The 18,300-nt window shown below is 40.7% G+C and overlaps 1 protein-coding gene across 3 annotated transcripts in view; it reads left to right on the top strand.

Moving 5' to 3' along the window:
• Positions 1-15,934, top strand: part of F13A1 (coagulation factor XIII A chain) — a 182,753-nt gene extending 166,819 nt beyond the window's left edge. For all 3 annotated transcript variants that reach the window (XM_077143620.1, XM_077143618.1, XM_077143619.1), the window contains exons 14-15: positions 4,587-4,723; positions 14,192-15,934. In XM_077143620.1, coding sequence (XP_076999735.1) covers positions 4,587-4,723; positions 14,192-14,345 — 291 coding nt within the window. In that variant the 3' untranslated portion in view covers positions 14,346-15,934. The remainder of the gene's footprint in view (positions 1-4,586; positions 4,724-14,191) is intronic.
• The last annotated feature ends 2,366 nt before the right edge of the window (positions 15,935-18,300 follow it).

The raw sequence follows: 18,300 nt of genomic DNA, 5'->3' as shown, positions 1-18,300 counted from the left end.
CAAACTAGCACAACCTCCTCCCTTTCATTTGATCATTCTCTCAATCTTCAGAATAGTTGGGCAATGACCAATCTAACTTCTTCATGTTGAAAAGGGGTGTTGACATCATGGGGTAGAATAATATAACTGGTTAATGTTCTTGGAGAGGCTGATAACTGTGGGTTTCAAGGCTTATCTGGAGCAGGAACAATCTGGCATCTCTTCTTCTTATAAGGACATCTGTCATATTGCTTAAGGTCCGTCCTGAATCCATTTGGCCTCATGTTGACTAATAACGTCTTCAAAGACCTATTTCCAGATAAGGCCACATTCACAGGACTGGGGGTAGGATTTGAATATGTCTTTTTGGGAACACAATTCAATCTATAACACACAGTGTAGGAGCTTGTGGGCCTCCAATGGTCTATGAATAGTCTTTGGGGGTCTGTGAATGAATCCCCTGAAGCTACATTCTAGTAGTGTATTTACATCTGTTCTAGTTTACAAGCTGCTACAATGCAATATACCAGAAACAGAATGGCTTTTAGAAAGGGGAATTTAATAAGTTTCTAATTTACAGTTCTAAGGCCAAGAAAATGTCTCAGTTAAAACAAGTCTGTAGAAATGTCCAATCTAAGGCATCCAGGGAAAGGTACCTTGGTTCAAGAAGGCCGATGAAGTTCAGAGTTTCTCTCTCAAATGAGAAGGCACGTGGTGAACACAGGGTTTCTCTCTCATCTGGAAAGGTACGTGGCAAACACAGCATCAACTGCTAGCTTTCTCTCCTGGCTTCCTGTTTTATGAAGCTCCCAAGGGGGCATTTTCCTTCTTCATCTCCAAAGGTCACTGGCTGGTGGACTCTCTTCTTCTTGTGCCTGTGTCATTCTGTTCTGCTCTCTCTGAAATCTCCTTCATTCTCCAAAATATTTCCTCTTTTATAGAATTCCAGTAAACTAATCAAGACCCACCCAAATGGGTGTAGACACATTTCCACTTAATTCAGCTTAACAACCACTCTTGATTGAGTCACATCTCCAGGGAGATGATCTATTTTAGTTTCAAACGTACTGTACTGAATAGGGATTAGAAGAAACAGCTGCCTTTACAAAATGGGATTAGAATTAAAACATGGCTTTTCTAGGATACATAAACCTTTTCAAACTGGCACAACATCTTATATTTGCCGTTGTGTATGTCTGTGTCAAGGAATGGTCAGTAGCTACTGTCAAGTTTTTTTTTTTAAGTAGCTGTGACCCCATACTTGTTCTCTGCCACAGAGAAGACAGATACCTCCGAAATATTTTCCCAGGAAGAATTAAAAGGATTATAGCAAATATTTTTGCGAATAACATTTCTAAAGCAGCCCACCTTCTTCAATTTAGAGAGCTTTTTGTCAATGTCATCTTTATCTTATATTTTTTAAAATCCAAAGTTTTATTGAAATTTAGTTTCAATTTAGAAAAAAATATGTTGGCTGCATCTGATAACTTAACCAAGGGTACTATGTAAAGTGTTATGGTCATGCACTCCAATATCTGCATTGACATACGTCAGCACCCCTGGGAAGAAAGGGAAAAATTCAGTCTATTTTGCAAATTTGTCTGTACCAGTGGTTTTCAGGTTGGGGTAATTATGCCCCCCAGGGGACATTTTGCAATGTCTGGAGACATTTTTTTGATTGTCATGACTTAGGGAGTGGTGCTACTGGCATTTAGTGTGTAATGGCTTAATGCTACTGACATCCTACAATGCATAGGATTATAAAGAATTATGGAGCCCAAAATGTCACAAGCACCAAAATTGAGAAACTCTGGTCTATACAGTGCCAATTGGCTCCACCATAGCCTTCAAGCCAAGCCAATCCATTTACTCCCCAGATCCCTCTAGTCAAGAAGAGTAACTTCTGGTACATGTTCCAGTTTGATTATTTGACCACTCTCCTCCCCACTGAAACCTATTTATGCTCAGTCTCATGGCTCAAAGCTCTGCCACTCCCTGCCAATTTGAAAATCTTCCTTACTCCCTGTTTTAATTTCCTAGGCTGATTAAAGCAAATACCACAAAATGGTTTGGCTTGAGCAATGGAAATTTATTATGTTAGTTGGAGGCCAATAAAATGTCCAAATCAAGGCGATGCTTTCTTCTTGAATATGAGCTGCCAGTGATACTTGCCTCCTCTGCCACATGGCAAGGCACATGACAGCACCTCCTGGTCTCTCCCTTTGTGTTCTGAGTTAAATTGCTTTCATCTTCTTGTTCTGTTACTTTCTTTCTGTCTCTCCCTCTCTCTATATTCATTCCATTTATATAGGACTCCAGTGATAGGATTAAGGCCCATCCTGAATGAGGTGGGCTACACCTTAACTGAAATAGCCTTTTCAAAAGACCCTATTCACAATGGGTCCACACCCACAGGAATGGATTAGACTTAAGAACATGCTTTTCTAGGGTCTATACAGCTTCCAACCACCAGACTCTTCAACTGGCAATCGGACCTGAGTACAAAAACGTTTTCTGGTTGTTTTGTTGTTGCTGTGTTGGTTTTTCCAGCTCACCTGGCCTAGATGTTTTAGAGCGCAAGCTCTAGAGTCCGAATACTTGAACTTGAACCCCAGCCTGGCTTTGAATTCTCATGCAGTTTCCTTCTTTCTCTGAACCACAGTATTTTTGTCTGTAAAATTGAATGCCTAGACAAACAGTCCTGGCCCAGAAGAAGTTCTTCTTCTTGAGGGAAGAACCATTATTACTATCTTGTCCCCAAGTTTCTTAGAGCTTGTACAGAAACACCCTTAGTATTGAGGATAAGCTGATGTAAGAATGAACATGAACAGAGGTTCTCAAGTCTGAGGGTCCTTAGAAATCAATGGAAGTGATTAAAATAAACTGATTGTGGACCCCACAGCCTGAGATTCTGATTTAATTGTTTGGGGTGAGTCCAGACTTCAGTATTTTGGGACATTCTCCTAGGTGAGCCTATTGTGCATGTTGGATTGAGAACCACCAGTTAAGATGCTGAACACCCCATGCCTGGAACATGGTACATTGCCACTAACAGGTACCTGCTATTGTCACCAGCATGGTTAACGTCTGCTCTGGCCCTGAACTCTGTGAACTCAGCTCTCTACCCATTCCATCACAAAAGATGAGGATTAAAATGGCAGCAAACATGGGGAATTGGCCAAATTTTCATTCTTCTTATGGATTTTAGAAGCCCCATAGACATGGACATGGACATAGATATGGCTTAGGTATAGACATAATTTGAAGGGTAAAGCTGTAAGATTTAATTCTTGAGCTTAGAATCACTAAGTGAGAGTCCCCTTCTCTGGGAAATGTCTTTTCTATCTGCTTTCAGTCATATGAAAACCTAATTTCCACGTGTTACTGTTTTTTTCTTCTATGTTATACACTGATTAAAGAATAAAGGCTGAGTTGTTATACAGAAAACTGAAACAACCAGTAAATTCCTTTACTGGGCACTGGCTAGATATTGGAGTCCAGAGTAAGCTAAAATATAAGCAAATTAAAATGAACCACCCTGAGCATTGCTACTTTGAAGTATAAGCTATAATATATCAGGACTTTGGATGATCTTGTTTTACCTCTTTTTTTTAAGTGGGAAGAACTGTTATCGTTAGCTTATTCCCAAGTTAGTTCTAAATATGCAAATCTACCCATTTGGTACGCATGGCCCCCAAACAAACAAATCCTGTAGCTGCTTGGCCATTTTCCAACACATTACATTGGTATTGGGAAAGCAGATAGACCCACATGTGTTGCACAGTGCCTGGCACATAGTTAAACAACAAAAAAAATAATATTAATAATGGTCTTCTACATAGGTTACCCTATAGGAGTATCAGTCTAGGTTTTCAGCCAAGAAAACTGAAACTCAGAGAGGTTGAGCAACTTACCCAAGGCCCCATTGCCAGTAAGTTTTGAAAGTGGCATTGAACTCTGGCCATCTCATCACACTTTGCCAAATACCCTATTCTTCTAGGATGTGCTTCAGTACCTGAAAATTACTATAGGTAAATTTGCCAACAAATGGCCTTATATTCCTCCTTGACCCAGATATTGTGGCTACAGGTTAAAGTATCTTATGTATATTTTAGAGGAGGAAGGATCCCCTTCTTGGGGATATTTTTTCTAGATGGCCAAAAATTTACAAGGTACAAGTCCCCTAAAGTGCTTTTGACCACTTGAATGTGGGAATCCCTGTGTCCTGGCAGGAAATTTGAGCCCCATCAAGAAGCAGAGTTCACCTGGCAGCCCCAGCCACAGTCAGCTGTTCCTACACCAAGTGCATTTCACCTCCTGCTGACAAAGAGCAGCCAGTGGCCATAGCTATTAACCTATGCTGTGATTAGGTTGTTTTGTATAATGAGAAAAAAAAGAGTGTGATTCTAATTAGTAATTTTCCATTTTTTTCTCAATATGTATCCTCTAGTCAAAGCAGTAAGTTATCCTCGTCACAGTAGTTCCATTGCCAAAAAATAACAATACTGTGAAACATAAGCAAAATTGAAAAAGGTTGGAGATGGGAAAGCAGAAAGAGGTTTCATTTATTGCTAATGAGCCACCTTCTCTCTGCACTTGTTTTTCAGGTCCGTGGCTCTCCCATTGTTGGTTCTGACATGGTCGTGACGGTTGAGTTCACCAATCCTTTAAAAGAAACTCTGAAAAATGTCTGGATGTATCTGGATGGTCCTGGAGTAACGAAACCAAGGAAAAAGATGTTCCAGTAAGATATAGGAGATGAGCTTTATCTCCCTCTTGGTCCTTTCTAAACTTATGTCTAACCAACAGTGAAAATGTCTGAAGAGCTACTATCCCTTTATTGACCATTTTTGTGTAGCATGATATAAATATAGGGTTAGTTTGACATGGACTTCTATCATTTCATCCTTAAAACTACCTTCCTAAATTGGTAGTGTTATAATTTTCCCTCTGTAGTTGAGGAATTTCGGTCTTCAGAGATCAATTGGTCTACCCCAATTTACACAGCTTATAAGAGAAGAACCAAGTTTCAGAGGTGGGGTGGCTGATTCCAGAACCCAGTGTTCAATCATTATGCCCTACTCTGGTTTCCTAACAAAAGTGCAAGGTTCTTTGCTTGATGTGCTCAAATGACCAATTCCTTAGGCACTAGGGTTTCAAAGAGAAAAAGAGTTTATTGCTAAGCACAAAGCAGGAGATCAGATGGCTAGTGGACTAAAAACCTGTCTTCCAGAGTCTAAGGAGTTTAGGAATTTTTATGGACTCAAAAAGGGAAGATGGAGTGGTTATTATCATACTAGCAATTATAAACAAGGACTAAGACATAGTTCAGTGAGTTCCAGTAATTTCAAATATTAAATTTTGGCTTAGTCTACAATATTCTAGAAAACACAAGAAAAGAAAAACATCTATATAATGATAATTCAGTAATTATCATTCATTAATTCTTAGCTCTTAGTTACATTACTTCCTCATAGATCAATTCTACTCATATTTGTTAAGTATGGATCAGATATTGTGCTGAGAGATGCCTCTTTTCATGGAATCCTTCCTTTCCACCCCACCAAACAGACTTTACCAACACAAGCATTTGTCTTCAGAACCGTTGCTTTCTGTAGAAACAAATTGAGCCTAGAGAATTCTAGACTTGGGTCCACATTCAAGGGACCCAAGGCTCTGTACTAAGATGAAGGAAACAAAGCCTTTTTTCTACCTAGCCGCATTATATTGTTTTCCATAGCTCTCTGCTTCAGCGACCTCTACTGCCAAAGGTCTCATCACCTAACAAGCCAGGCATGGAAGAGGTCAGGTCGTCCTAATTGTTACAAAACATGTATTTCTATCTTTTGATCCTACCAATGATCTGAATTCTGTCATCTGAACCTACAGAGAATAAGACCCATTTCTCTTCCAATTAATGGCTTGCAAATTTTGAAAACAGTTGTTATGTCTTCCTTAAGAATTCTCGACCTAGGACTGAATCTCAGCCCTGACTTCATCTCTCTGGCCTCTAATAGCGTTTCAGTTCAACCCTCCTTCTTCCATACACTCCAATTTGTCAGGGTCCCTCTTAAAGTGTGACACCCAGAATGGGTCCCAATCTTTGAGGTTTATTACTTTCATTTCTACCACAAATAAGTCTCTGTCAGCATCAATCAATCTAGCACATTTCCTGCAGGGTGACCTTCTGAGGCATAGAAAGTAAGGTGGAGATCTCTGCTGCCTATTGAAACTGTCTTGTGACCTATGTCAGGAATTTCCCCAACCCCGTTTTTTGGAAGCCCCCCACCCACTCAACTCAGGAATCTGTAGGGTAAGGGCACCTTTAACAAATTATTTGTCCCCAAGGGCTCTCTGAATTTCTTTCCAATTACATTGCCCACTGCTTCCACACCCCAGCATTTAAGAAATGCCCTATGCCGGCTGTTGCAATCAACAACAGAGAAAATAATTTGAGTGCTTTTAAAAAAAATGCAAGCACAAAACATAACAACCTCCTGTGCTAATAAGAAAGTTGCAAGAAAAAAAAAAAAGAATTAAATTAGAAATCAAGCCCAGCTAGAGGAAGAGGTCAGCGGAGCTAGCCCTGCTTTCGTCAGAAACGACCGTTTCCCTCGCCCATTCTCACACCTTCCCACTCTAATCAGATGCAAGAAGCGCTCAAGCAAAGTGAAACACGTTTCTTCTTCCAAACAGCCCGCTGCTGTATCCAATTTTTCCTTCTCAAACAATACCCCCAGAAGCTTATCTGTGAGGGTATCAGAATCTCCAGCTATCTTAACTCCCTGGCTTGTTCCAAGATGTAAAGATTCCAAAATCTTGCCTTGATCACAGGCCAATACCTGGAAAGGATAATTTTTAGCATTAGAAAGGGGACACTGACCCACCTTTTGGAAGTATAGGGCTTCAGGTAGGTGGGGTCTTCGGGTGCTTTGCCTATTGTCAATGTCTGATGTTTTTGGAGTGGGGCAAAGTGAGGTGACTCTGTGAAAGGGTGGAAGACACCAATCCTTAGATAGACACAAAGTCCCAACTCCACCCTAGTTTAAGGTACTATTAGAATTTACCACCAAAACATAGGTCTACGGCCAATAGAATACAAAGGTAAGTCCTCAAGCTCTTATGGGAACCCAGATGCAGGCTGGAATCTCTTGTAGGCAAGGGAAGCATTCTTTCTCCCCAACTACCAAATATTGGAAAGATAATGGCATAGAAGATATTTGTTATCCACACTGAGCTTAGAATTTTGTGGCCAGCCCTACTGACGGTTTCCTCCTGACCCAGACACACACACACCTTCACTATCAAAACCTGAGCCAGCCAGCACCCAATTCCATATTGTCAGGTCATCAGAAACATCCCAGCATCCTCCTTGCTTCCAAGAACTGATCTGACAGTGCAAGAGCTACGAAACAACCCGAACTCCTAAAAAGTGCAATTCTATAGAAACAGAGTCCTTTACAAGACAATATTCCTGTCTAGGAAACAGATCTCAGATGATCAAGGGAATCACCTGCACCCCCCACACACACACACACCCGCACACATTCACACACACCAGTCCTTGCACAACACTGCCAGGACCCTAGAAGGCTCTGGAAGCCAAAGCTCTGAGACCCCCCAGGCACCTGGGAAGGCAGAAGCTGAAGAGCAGGGAATTGGAACCAGGAGCCAGAGAGATGGCGCCATGCCTCCCTCCCCACTCGGGGTTCAAGCCTGCTCTTCCCCATCTCAGATGCTTCTGAGCTTGTGCTTCCACAGACTCTCAGCTTTTCTATTTCTGCACTTGCTACCTCCACAACGTTAAAGCATTCATCTTACAGATCCATTTTTCTCTTTAAAAAAATGATTAGGCTCAATGGTTTATTTCGATAGAAAAAAGTCCTGCCTTTGTGATTTGGGTTTAAATTTTAAGTTTCTTGAATAGGACAGGGCTAGAGGGCTAGACACTCAGAGGGCAAACCATAGGTAGTTGAAGTTTATTGTAATAATAATCCCATTTGCCTGCATGCATTCAAGATGATAAATGACTGGTCTCCTGATGGCTCAGCACATTACTGAGAATCATTTATCACAACATCTCTCCCCAGGCAAACAGGATTATTCTAATATTGCTCCACTTATCAAAATGGGTAAATGGTTTTCTTTTCTCTTCTCTGGCTGTACGGATATGTCTGTGTGGGTAAATGCAGACACAGACATGCATATGTGCAGGTATCTATGTGCACATCAGCTTGTTGATGGTTTTATGAATAAGAGCAAGGTTTCCATTCGGGGTAGTTATCCCTAGGCAGACAACTATTTCACAAAGTGTTTCTGGTAGACTACTTGGGGAAACAAGGGAACAGAGAATGAAGGGATGGAAAATAGCACAAGTATTAAAAATGTCTCAAAACCTATATTTATATTGAATCCATCATTTTAATGTAAGGACAGGGACATGTGTTTCTACAACCAGGTGGGAGAAACTTACTTACCCAAATTATTTTGCGGAGAGTTCTGGCCATGCCAAGAACAACCACAAAGATGGTGATGATGTTAAAAATTAAAATTAAACTAAGAATATTAATAATGTGTCTAACATCTTTGCACTTAACCATTGTCAGATACTGCTCTAAATGCAGTACAAATATTAACTCATCCCACGCTTTCTACTCCCCATTCAATATCCAGTGGATATTCTTAGTATCCACCTTTCACAGGTGAGGAAAGGAATGATGAGGTCAGTGCTTTTCAAACCTTGGCTCATTCAAGCAATTTACTGAGTTTGAAAAATACCTGCATATCTAGATAACATGTGTAATGCATTTTTCACAGGACTTGGCTTTTACATCACTGATTCAAACAGCTGATACAGCTATATTTTATAGAGAACAAAAAATTAGGAAAAAAGTCAACAAATAGCAAATTGATTTAGACATTTTAGACTATGGGTATCAAATTCAATGCCTGGGGCAGCTCCAAAGACAGAGCACTGCAGGGCCTTCCCCAATTTGCTGGCCACAGATCAGAGAGGGAGAGAGGAATTTCTTAGGGAGTGTCTCCTAAAGGATGTAAACCCACAGCAAGCTGAAATACATACTGATTATTGATTTGAGGGTATCTTTGAATTATAATGTTATGTCAAATGAGTCAATTACAGGTGGATGGCCCCATGTTTCTGCCTTTACCTTGGCTCTATTTAAAATGAAAGGAAACAGATGGGTCTGGAACCACTCTTGACTTGTCCTTTATACTTCCCCTGCCTTGCAGCCCCTACCACCACCACCGCAATCCACAGCTCCCACTGTAACCCCAGCTCCTTGGTTCTCCAGGTGTGTTAGCTTGCAAGTTGCCAGAATGCAATATACCAGAACTGGAATGGCTTTTAAAAAGGGGAATTTAATAAGTTACAAGTTTACAGTTCTAAGCCTATGAAAATGTCCAAATTAAGGCATCCAGGGAACGATACCTTGGTTCAAGAAGAAACAGTCAGGGTTTCTTTCTGTCACCTGGGAAGGCATGTGGCTGGCATCTGCTGGTCCCTTGCTCCTGGATTCTGTTTCTTTCAGCCTCTGTTCCTGTGGAGGTTCCTTACTTTACTTCTCCAGAGCTGGCTTTCATCTCTTGGCTTCCCCTTGACTTTCTCCAGATTCTGGCTTGCTTAACATGTCTGTGGGCTCCATGATGTCTGCTGGGCTCCAAGCATCTCCAAATATCCATGTCTCTGTTCTCTGACTGTCAGCTCTGCTCTGAAGTTTCTGTCGGCTCTGAGGCTTCCATCATTTCTGACTCTCCAAAATGTTTCCTTTTAAAGAATTCCAATAAAGTAATCAGGACCCACCTGGAATGGTGGAGTCACATCTCCCTATAATCAAAGGGTAATGGTGGAGTCACATCTCCCTATAATCAAAGGTTAACACCCACAATTGGATGTGCCACATCTCCATGGAGATAATTTAATCATAGGGTTTCCACCCTACAATATTGAATCAGGATTAAAATAAATGTCTGCTCCCACAAGATTGGATCAGGATGAAAACATCGCTTTTCTAAGGTACATAATACTATCAAACTGGCACACTGGGTGTTCTCCATGGTATATAGAGGGAAGGGCCTTACCTGGTCCCTGAATCCTCACTTGGGTATCTATGGAATCTGTTCACAGCATCCGTTCCACAGTACTTTCCTCCTTTAGAGCACAGAGCACCCTGTTCAGTATTCCCAAGGGACCACTGTCCTCAACGTTTCATCATCCTTTACTGACCTCAGCTTCTCCCATGGCCCCAGCTCCTTCACAAACACCCATGCCCTGGGTGCCGATGTAAACAGTGGAAATCAAACCAGCTGGATTCTGGGCTCTACCATGGACAACTGTGCAATCTAGGAGAAGCCAGATGTCTTTGAAATGTACTCTGCTTATCCACAATCTAAGGGCAGTAATGCCTTCTTTGCTGGATGGATTAGAAACAAACCAGAACCTGGCCCTACTGATTCCCTCTTCCTTCTTAATCCTTTATTCCTCACCTTTCCAGTCCTCTGAATCTGAGCCATCCCAGGGAGAACTGAGAACTCCCGATTTCTTATGTATTCAGACAAGCATTCATGTACATTCAACCACACTTGCATAATAACGCCAACACCAGCCCTCTTCCAAGACCACATTTGGGGAACTCAGCCTGGTAATAAAAATCATAAGCACTGCTTTGAGGCCGGTACTAGCTGATTTTCCCATCTATAGCTGCTGACTAACCCAGCCACACAGCTAGTGTTTCCTACACTGGTATGAATACAGCTGAATACAGCCCAAGGATTGCCCTTGCCCAAATGTCACTATAACCTACAAAGTTTGTCAATTCTGTCACATGACAAATAAATCTGCTGAGGGTAGAAGATAAAGAAGCAGCTGAACCACTCCTTTGTCAAACAGATAAGAAAATAAAACATTTACTGAAAGTTTACTGCATACCAATCCTGGTGCCAGGCTCTTTCCAGATTCATTTAAATTTCACATCAGTCTTAGGAGGCAAGCAATGCATTATCCCCATTTTACAGACAAGAAAATTGAGGCTTATAGCAGATTACAGAGTTAGGAAGTAGGAGAAGCAGGATTTGAGCCCAAGTTTTCTGGCTCCAAAGTTCATGCTTTTAATCACTACATCATATTTCATTCTACAGGCACAGTCACAGCACATTATTTAAATAGCAATGTCTTTGCTTTTTTAAGATGCAAATGATACCTTCACTCCAATTTGCTTTTCTCTCTATAGCTCCATCTGACAGGCAGTTAGAGGCATTAAAGTAAACCCCACATGAAATAGTGTTCATTTTGGAACCAAATTTATCTCATAGTATAAAAGATCATTTTTAATGTGGCATTTTTCATAGTATATATATATATATATCAATATGTCCATGTGCTTCTAAGCACTCCAAACTGTACAATTCAGCGGACAGCAATTTCAGTCACCACAGAGTTACTTTGAGAATGTGAACTACTTGTATTTGTAGCAAGCACTACATCACACAACAGCAGGTAGAGCAGATGGTGCTGCAAGCCAGCTCTAGGTGGATGCAGGAAGCTCTTCTGCTGGGTGACAAGACTTTTTAAATTCCCTCTGTTTTGATTCCTGATGTTCAGGTTTTCATGCAATTCAAAACAGAATGCCCTCTACTGTATTATCAGAAATCTAGAAAGAATGAGCAGAATGCCCTCTATTGTATTATCAGAAATCTAGAAAGAATGAGCAGCTGGCTCTACTTCTCATTCTTCCATTATCTGGATCATTATGTTATGAGACCTGGGAAGGTTCCTCGGGCTCCCTAGAATCTTGGTTTCCTCATCTGTAAAAGGAGAAGATAACGACTAAGTCGCACTTAGTGATACAACCAAATGATATCTACAGTCCCTTCCCGGTCTGGAAAGCTCAGCCTCAAAAATCCCATGAAAATAGCCAAGTCCTTTTTTTCTCTGGTCAAGACATGTCTGGTGACCCCAATTAATCTCCCCACCATTCCTCCAGGGGAGGACTGGCCCAAGATTCTATACAAGCTGGAGAGCGGACACCAGAAATCCTCAATGAGCAGAAATCCTTGGCACTGAAAGAAAGTTCTTGTGTCTTGCTTGAGGAATAAAATATGTGGAAAAGCAAGCACAGAGTTCATAAAAGACATATGACTGAAAGGATGGAGTATGACATAGAGTGTACCTTAGTAGAATAAGTTTGGATTCAGGACTCAGATAAACCTGGATTCAAATCTCACACCAGTCTTGTGATCTTTCATTTTTCTTAACTGAAATGTGTTGAATAGCATCTACTCCATGGGGCTCACACATATAAAACAGGTTGTGAAACACCCCAAGAAAACTAAACCCCACCTGATCATACTTGCTCATTCTCTCGAGCAGGCTTGGCCATGATGGTTATAAACACCCGGAACGTGGGTTGGGGAAGTAAAGGAGACTCCTAGTGCTGAAAAAGGATAGCCCATTTTTCTGGATGGATTCTGTCATTGGCATCATCCAAGGAGCAGAATGGCCTATGGATAGAAGTATCCAATTCAGTGGTTGAAATAGGATTGCAAATTACAGGGCATGAAGATATAGTTGATCATTATTCACAGATTTGGTATTTGTCATTTTTTGCCTACTTGCTAAAATTCATTAGCCCCAAGTCCATACTCATGATACTTTTATAGAGTGGCTAAAATATGAAGTGCTTGACGCACACGTTCGCAGTTGAGATCATACAAAGTAGTACTCTGCTTTCTTGTTAGCTTCCAAGCACTAAACAGGTAACCTTTCCACAATATATTTCATACCAAGTTCTTGCATTTCTGTGCTTTTTGTTGATTTCACTGTTTAAAATAGTTCCCAAGCATTGTCGCTGAAGTGCTGTCTAGTATTTCTAAATGTAAGAAAACTACTTTCGGAGAACATATATGTGTTAGATAAGCTTCCCTCAGGCATGAGTTACAGTGCTGTTAGATGTGCACTCACTGCTAATGAATCAATAATGTATGTAAAATAAGCTGTCTTTAAGCAGATAGGCACATAAAATAAGTCTATGTATTGATCAGTTGATAAAGATATTGTGAACAGAAGATCCTTGTATTTCTTCCTAGAAGTTCAGGATGCACTAATTCAGTGTTTGTGGTGAATTTATAGACCATAACAACTGCAAATAATGAGAATCTGTTATATTCCAAAGTCAGATAGCAGCAGGTAGGGCTATGTTCCAGGTGTTAGGCTTGGGAATGAGGTACCCAAGGAAATTGCCAAAGGCTAATTAGGGTGTCAAGCCCTCATCCAAGTTAACTAGGAGATTCAGATGGGACTTTAATCCCAGGAGGGAACCAGAGTGCTAAAAGGTGAGCAGAGAAAGGTCACTCTCATGGTTTAAACTAATGTGGGAGGTTGGGGGCAAGCCAGAATTTGGTTGGTTGTGGCTGTGTGGACCTTACCCCATGGCTTAGTTTTCCAGGCTTCTATGACAAATAACACATAGCGATTGGCTTAACAATTGGAATTTATTGGCTCATAGTTTGGGAGGCTAGAAGTCCAAAATCAAGGCACCAGGAAGGCCAGGCTTTCTCCTCAAAATCTAGCATTCCTCTCAAAATCTAGCTTGCCACAACCCTTGAGATTCTTTGGCTTGCATCTCTCTCTCTATCACATGGCGGTCTCTCTCTCCTTGTGACTTTTCCAGTATCTGCTGATTTTCAGCCTCTGACTCTTCCACGTGGCTTTCTTTAACTTCTCTTTGTAAACCAGCAAGCTAGATTAAGGCCCACTCTGGTTCAGTTGCCCACAAGTTAACTAAAAATAACAAATTAAAAAGACCCTATTTACGATGGGTGCACACCCACAGGGCATGGATTGAGATTAAGAACCTATTTTTGTCAGAGTACATAATCCACTCTTCTATACCACAGTTCCACACCCCGGACAGACCATATCTCCTGGGAGGTCCGTGGACACATTAAAATGGAAGGAACCATGACCCTATGAGACTTTCACTCATTGGGTCTGACAGATCATCATCAGGAAGGGGCCTCTTTGGGTTGTAATTTACCAAATCAGCCAACCAGGTTCGTCAGCTGTAGCTACTATACAAGGAGAGAAAGAAAGCAAGTAGCCTAAGCAGGGCCTCTCCGGCTTCATGATCAAGGATGGGAATTGGATCTGCCTTGCTGGAGAGTAACACCTTTTCTCCCTTCTCCTTCCTTTCAGTGAAATCCAGCCCAATTCCACTGTGCAGTGGGAAGAAGTATGTCGGCCTTGGGTCCCAGGCCGACGGAAGCTGATAGCCAGCCTGACCAGTGACTCCCTGAGACACGTGTATGGCGAGCTGGACTTGGCGATCCAGAGACGACCCTCAGTGTAAATGTGCAGGAGGCTGAGATGGACCCAGACTCTCAGCACCTTGTCTTCTTGGCTTAGGAAATTCTACTGCAAAAATAGTCAGCTCTTGCTTTAATTAGATGTGACAACCCAGACAAGACCGAATAGGTCCTCAGAGAAGGGATGCCATGTATTTCACAGGCATACTCTTCCAAACTCAGGCTATGTGGCATGGAAGTTAGCTTTTAATCACTCCAGCTTTCAAAGGATTCTAAGCATTAGCTTTAATTAAGTTCTAATTAAGCTCTCATAGCTCATCAGAGTAAAAGTCGTCATTTATCATTGCAAATGGCTGCAGCTCCAAATATCAGAGGATTTCCCTTAGTGGGGGGATTTGTTCAAACAAGACTCTGATTCCCCATTCAGCCTTTTAGGGTTGACATACTCCCCAAAAGGGACGGATTCACATGATTTGGACCCTAGAACTCTATTCCCCTTTCTTGGATTCAGGCGCTACCCTCTATCAGAATATTTTTTTTTCCCCAGGAATTGAGCACAAGATCTTTTTTTTTTTTCTTGGCAAAGCCAGGGAAAGGTCTTTCATCTTGCACCTGCAGCAAAGCAACTGCCTGCCAAATTTCCCAGATTTACCTTGTGAGAAGATGTGGCCCCATATTAACAAATTGCATCTGTGAGAAACTTAATCACCTAAGAGGAGAAAAGAAAGCAGGTGCAATACTCAGATCTATTAAATAATGTAATTTTATGGTGCATTTTATAGATGTCACCTTGTGGCTTGATTAGCAGGAGTGGGTATCCCTTACTTTAACCCCCTTTGGATTGCAGTACTACAAAGTTAACGAAGCTGATTGGGGACAAGAGGAGTGTAAAATTAATCTCCTTAATTTGTTATTATACATCATCTGTCTCTCTGGAACCATCTCTTTTACACAGTGACCCAGGGCCAGGTACTTTTGTAGAGCAAGAATAAGCCCATCCTATTGGAGAAGCTGGCAGATTTAGTGACCAGATGTGTGGAAGGACGAGCAATTACTAATTCTCTCTTGTCCTTCAACTGCCCATCTTGAGATCTCTGCTGAGCACTCAAGTGTCAAAAAGTAATATGGGCTCAGCCTCGGCAACAGCCCATGCTAGTTCAGGCCCAAATGACAGAGAATGCGGACATCATTTGTATTATGCGTCAAGACTCCAGGAGACAAGGTTACCTGATATTTATTTGAAAGGCTGATTTATGGTCTAAATTTCCCATTGATAAGCCTAGGGTATGATTTAGGTCAGGAGGTTGTTATTCTTAGCAAGAATAATAGGGGTAGTGGAAAGAAAGCTGGAGGAAAAGCCAGAATGAAATATTCTGGTCCTTATAACTTCATTTCTAGTTTTCTGAGACTGTTTTTCATTGCCAGGAATCCGTAAGGGTTAGCTGGTGCCCTCTATAGCGTCATCATACCTAACTCCATTTACTAATCTCATAGCATTTGCTAAGCCTTCCAATACCCAATTTTAAGATGAAATGCATTTCTGCCAGACAATTAAACTCACTTGACCCAGTATATTCATATTAACTAGAATGTAATAGAAACTTAAAATAAAATTTGTATGATTATGTTTGCATCTGCACAGAAATGAGCTCTCTTAATTTTCAGTATACCACAATAATAAGCACAACTGCTCAAAAAACTATCCTGTTTCAGCAGCAGACAACTCATCCTACATAGGAAGACAAACATTTCAACCTTAAAGAAAATCACTGTAATAGATATTGGTGTCAGGGTTAGCTTTCCTCATTTTTCTCTCTACATGTCATTGACCACATTCATTGGTGGAGGAAGTTTGCATATTTAGTTCAAAAACAAGCCTCTAGAAACAGCAAAATCTTCATAGATAGTTTCCCATAAAGGAGCTCATGAATTATTATGGAAAATAAGTGGACAACCCTGCATGCATAACCATCATGATGAAGACTAGTTAAGATTTCAGGCTAGAGATGGGAAATATATGGCAAACATGTATAGGGAATCCTATTTAAATGGCAGGCATCAGTGAACCCACAGCTCACTTAAGACCCTATAATCCTTCTTGATGCATTACTCCAGACAGCTACCACCAATGGCTAGGAGGTGGACTTCAAATGAAACTTATTCACCATTCCTGCCTTAGAACCAGCCCATTTCCTTTGAAAGCAGGTCTTCCCATGGTATGTCATGATGCTGTGTCTCTAAATATCTTATTTTAGCAATGGTAACAACCAGTGTGTCTCAGATGGCAGCAAAAACTCTGAATTCTAGTTCGGTCTGTCCCAGCCCTCTATGCCACTGAACACTTTCTTATTTGTATTTAGAGCTTCAATGACAAAAAAACAGTAACAATTCTTACTGTTCCCAGAAGATTCCTTTAGGGGATTTGGCAAATAGACCTTAACAGTGACACACACAAAATTACAGAGAGGAATAAAGATGATAGTACATAGATAGAAAGATAAATAGATAGATAGCTAAACAGATAGATAGATAGACAGACAGTCAGATAGATCCATAGATATAGAAAGATGATAGCGCTCATATGTATGTAGATATTTGAAATATAATAATATTACAAATAATTTAACCTCAGATCAACCTTGTGAAAGAGGTAAACAATTATTTCCAAACTATTAATAAAGAAACTAATAAGGCCCAGGAAGTCACAAATCAAAATTGTGTTGGGAGTGAACAATGAAAACAAATTCAGATTTCAGAATACCCATATGCTATATACTCTTTAAAGGTCTCATTTCCTCTCCAGAATTTTAATAATGCTGAATTAAAACCAATGGCTATAATATAACAACAAATAAAAGTATGTGAAAATGTATGATAGGAATGTGGGAGGGAACAGGATTTGTGCTGGACTCACTGGCAATCAAAACTCACAAAATTCCAGATGGAAGATTATAGTTTACGAACATCCATCCAATGTTATTGTAAAGATAATGGTTAACCAGCCCAACCATCCACCCATTTACCATTTCAGCCAGTCAACCATCGCCCCCCCTATTCAGTGGGTCAGTCATCCTTCCAACCATCTATGCATCATTTTTCCCTAGCATCCATCTAACCATCAATCCATTCATAGTAAGATTGGTGAGTAACCAACGAGAAGAGACAGGAGACAAGGCCAGAAGTGCAGGTGTGGATCAAGGTTGGAGTACTTCCAGGAACAAGAATTTGTTATTTCTGAGTTGTGCTGTGGAATTGAGACCTATGGAGATGGCTAGCAAACAAATAGAACACAGAACTAAAAACTCATGTGGGTCAAGGAGTGACAAGACGAAGATTTGGGGCAGAATGCTTAAAATCAGCAAGGGAGGTGTGAGACGGTTTGAGGTCAAAGTATTCAGGGATGGGAAAAAACAAAGCCCAAGTGGATAAAGAGGGGGAAGTGGGATGTAGGGGACTGTCCGTATAAAAAACAGAGAGAAGCATAGAAACTGACTAGTCCCTTAAAGCGAGCAAGAGTAATTAATTAGCAGGTGCAGGTTACTGAAAATGCATGATCTTGCCCTTGGGCCGGGCTCACTTCTGTCTTAATGGTAAAGCTCTTCTACTCATTAGCCTAGAGAACTAGCTGCTTCTGGAGATGCTCCTTCCTACCTTAGGACAAGTTTTTTCTTCTGTTTTCATCACCTCATATCATTCAAACTCAGTTTTACCTTCACAATCACTTAGATCTCTATAGAAGAATGAAAACAAGACCAAAAATTTTTTTTAATTCACCTTATAAATACAAACACATAAAAAATGTAAAAATAAAACTTTAATTGCAGCAGAAAAAAAGACCAGGGAAATTGTGCTTACCTCAACTGCCAAGAGTTACACTAAGCATTTTCTATCTCTAAAGACAAAAGACCTTTAAAAAAAGATGCTTGGTAAGCTTGCTGCTGATACGATTCACTCCCATTAATTTTCACAGTAATCATTGTTTTCTGACTTAAGCAATTA

This window comes from Tamandua tetradactyla, chromosome 25 (assembly GCF_023851605.1).
Source record: "Tamandua tetradactyla isolate mTamTet1 chromosome 25, mTamTet1.pri, whole genome shotgun sequence".
NCBI classification, from domain to species: Eukaryota; Metazoa; Chordata; class Mammalia; order Pilosa; family Myrmecophagidae; genus Tamandua; species Tamandua tetradactyla.
Note: the sequence above shows the minus strand (reverse complement) of the source record. Positions and strands in the feature narration are given on the sequence as shown.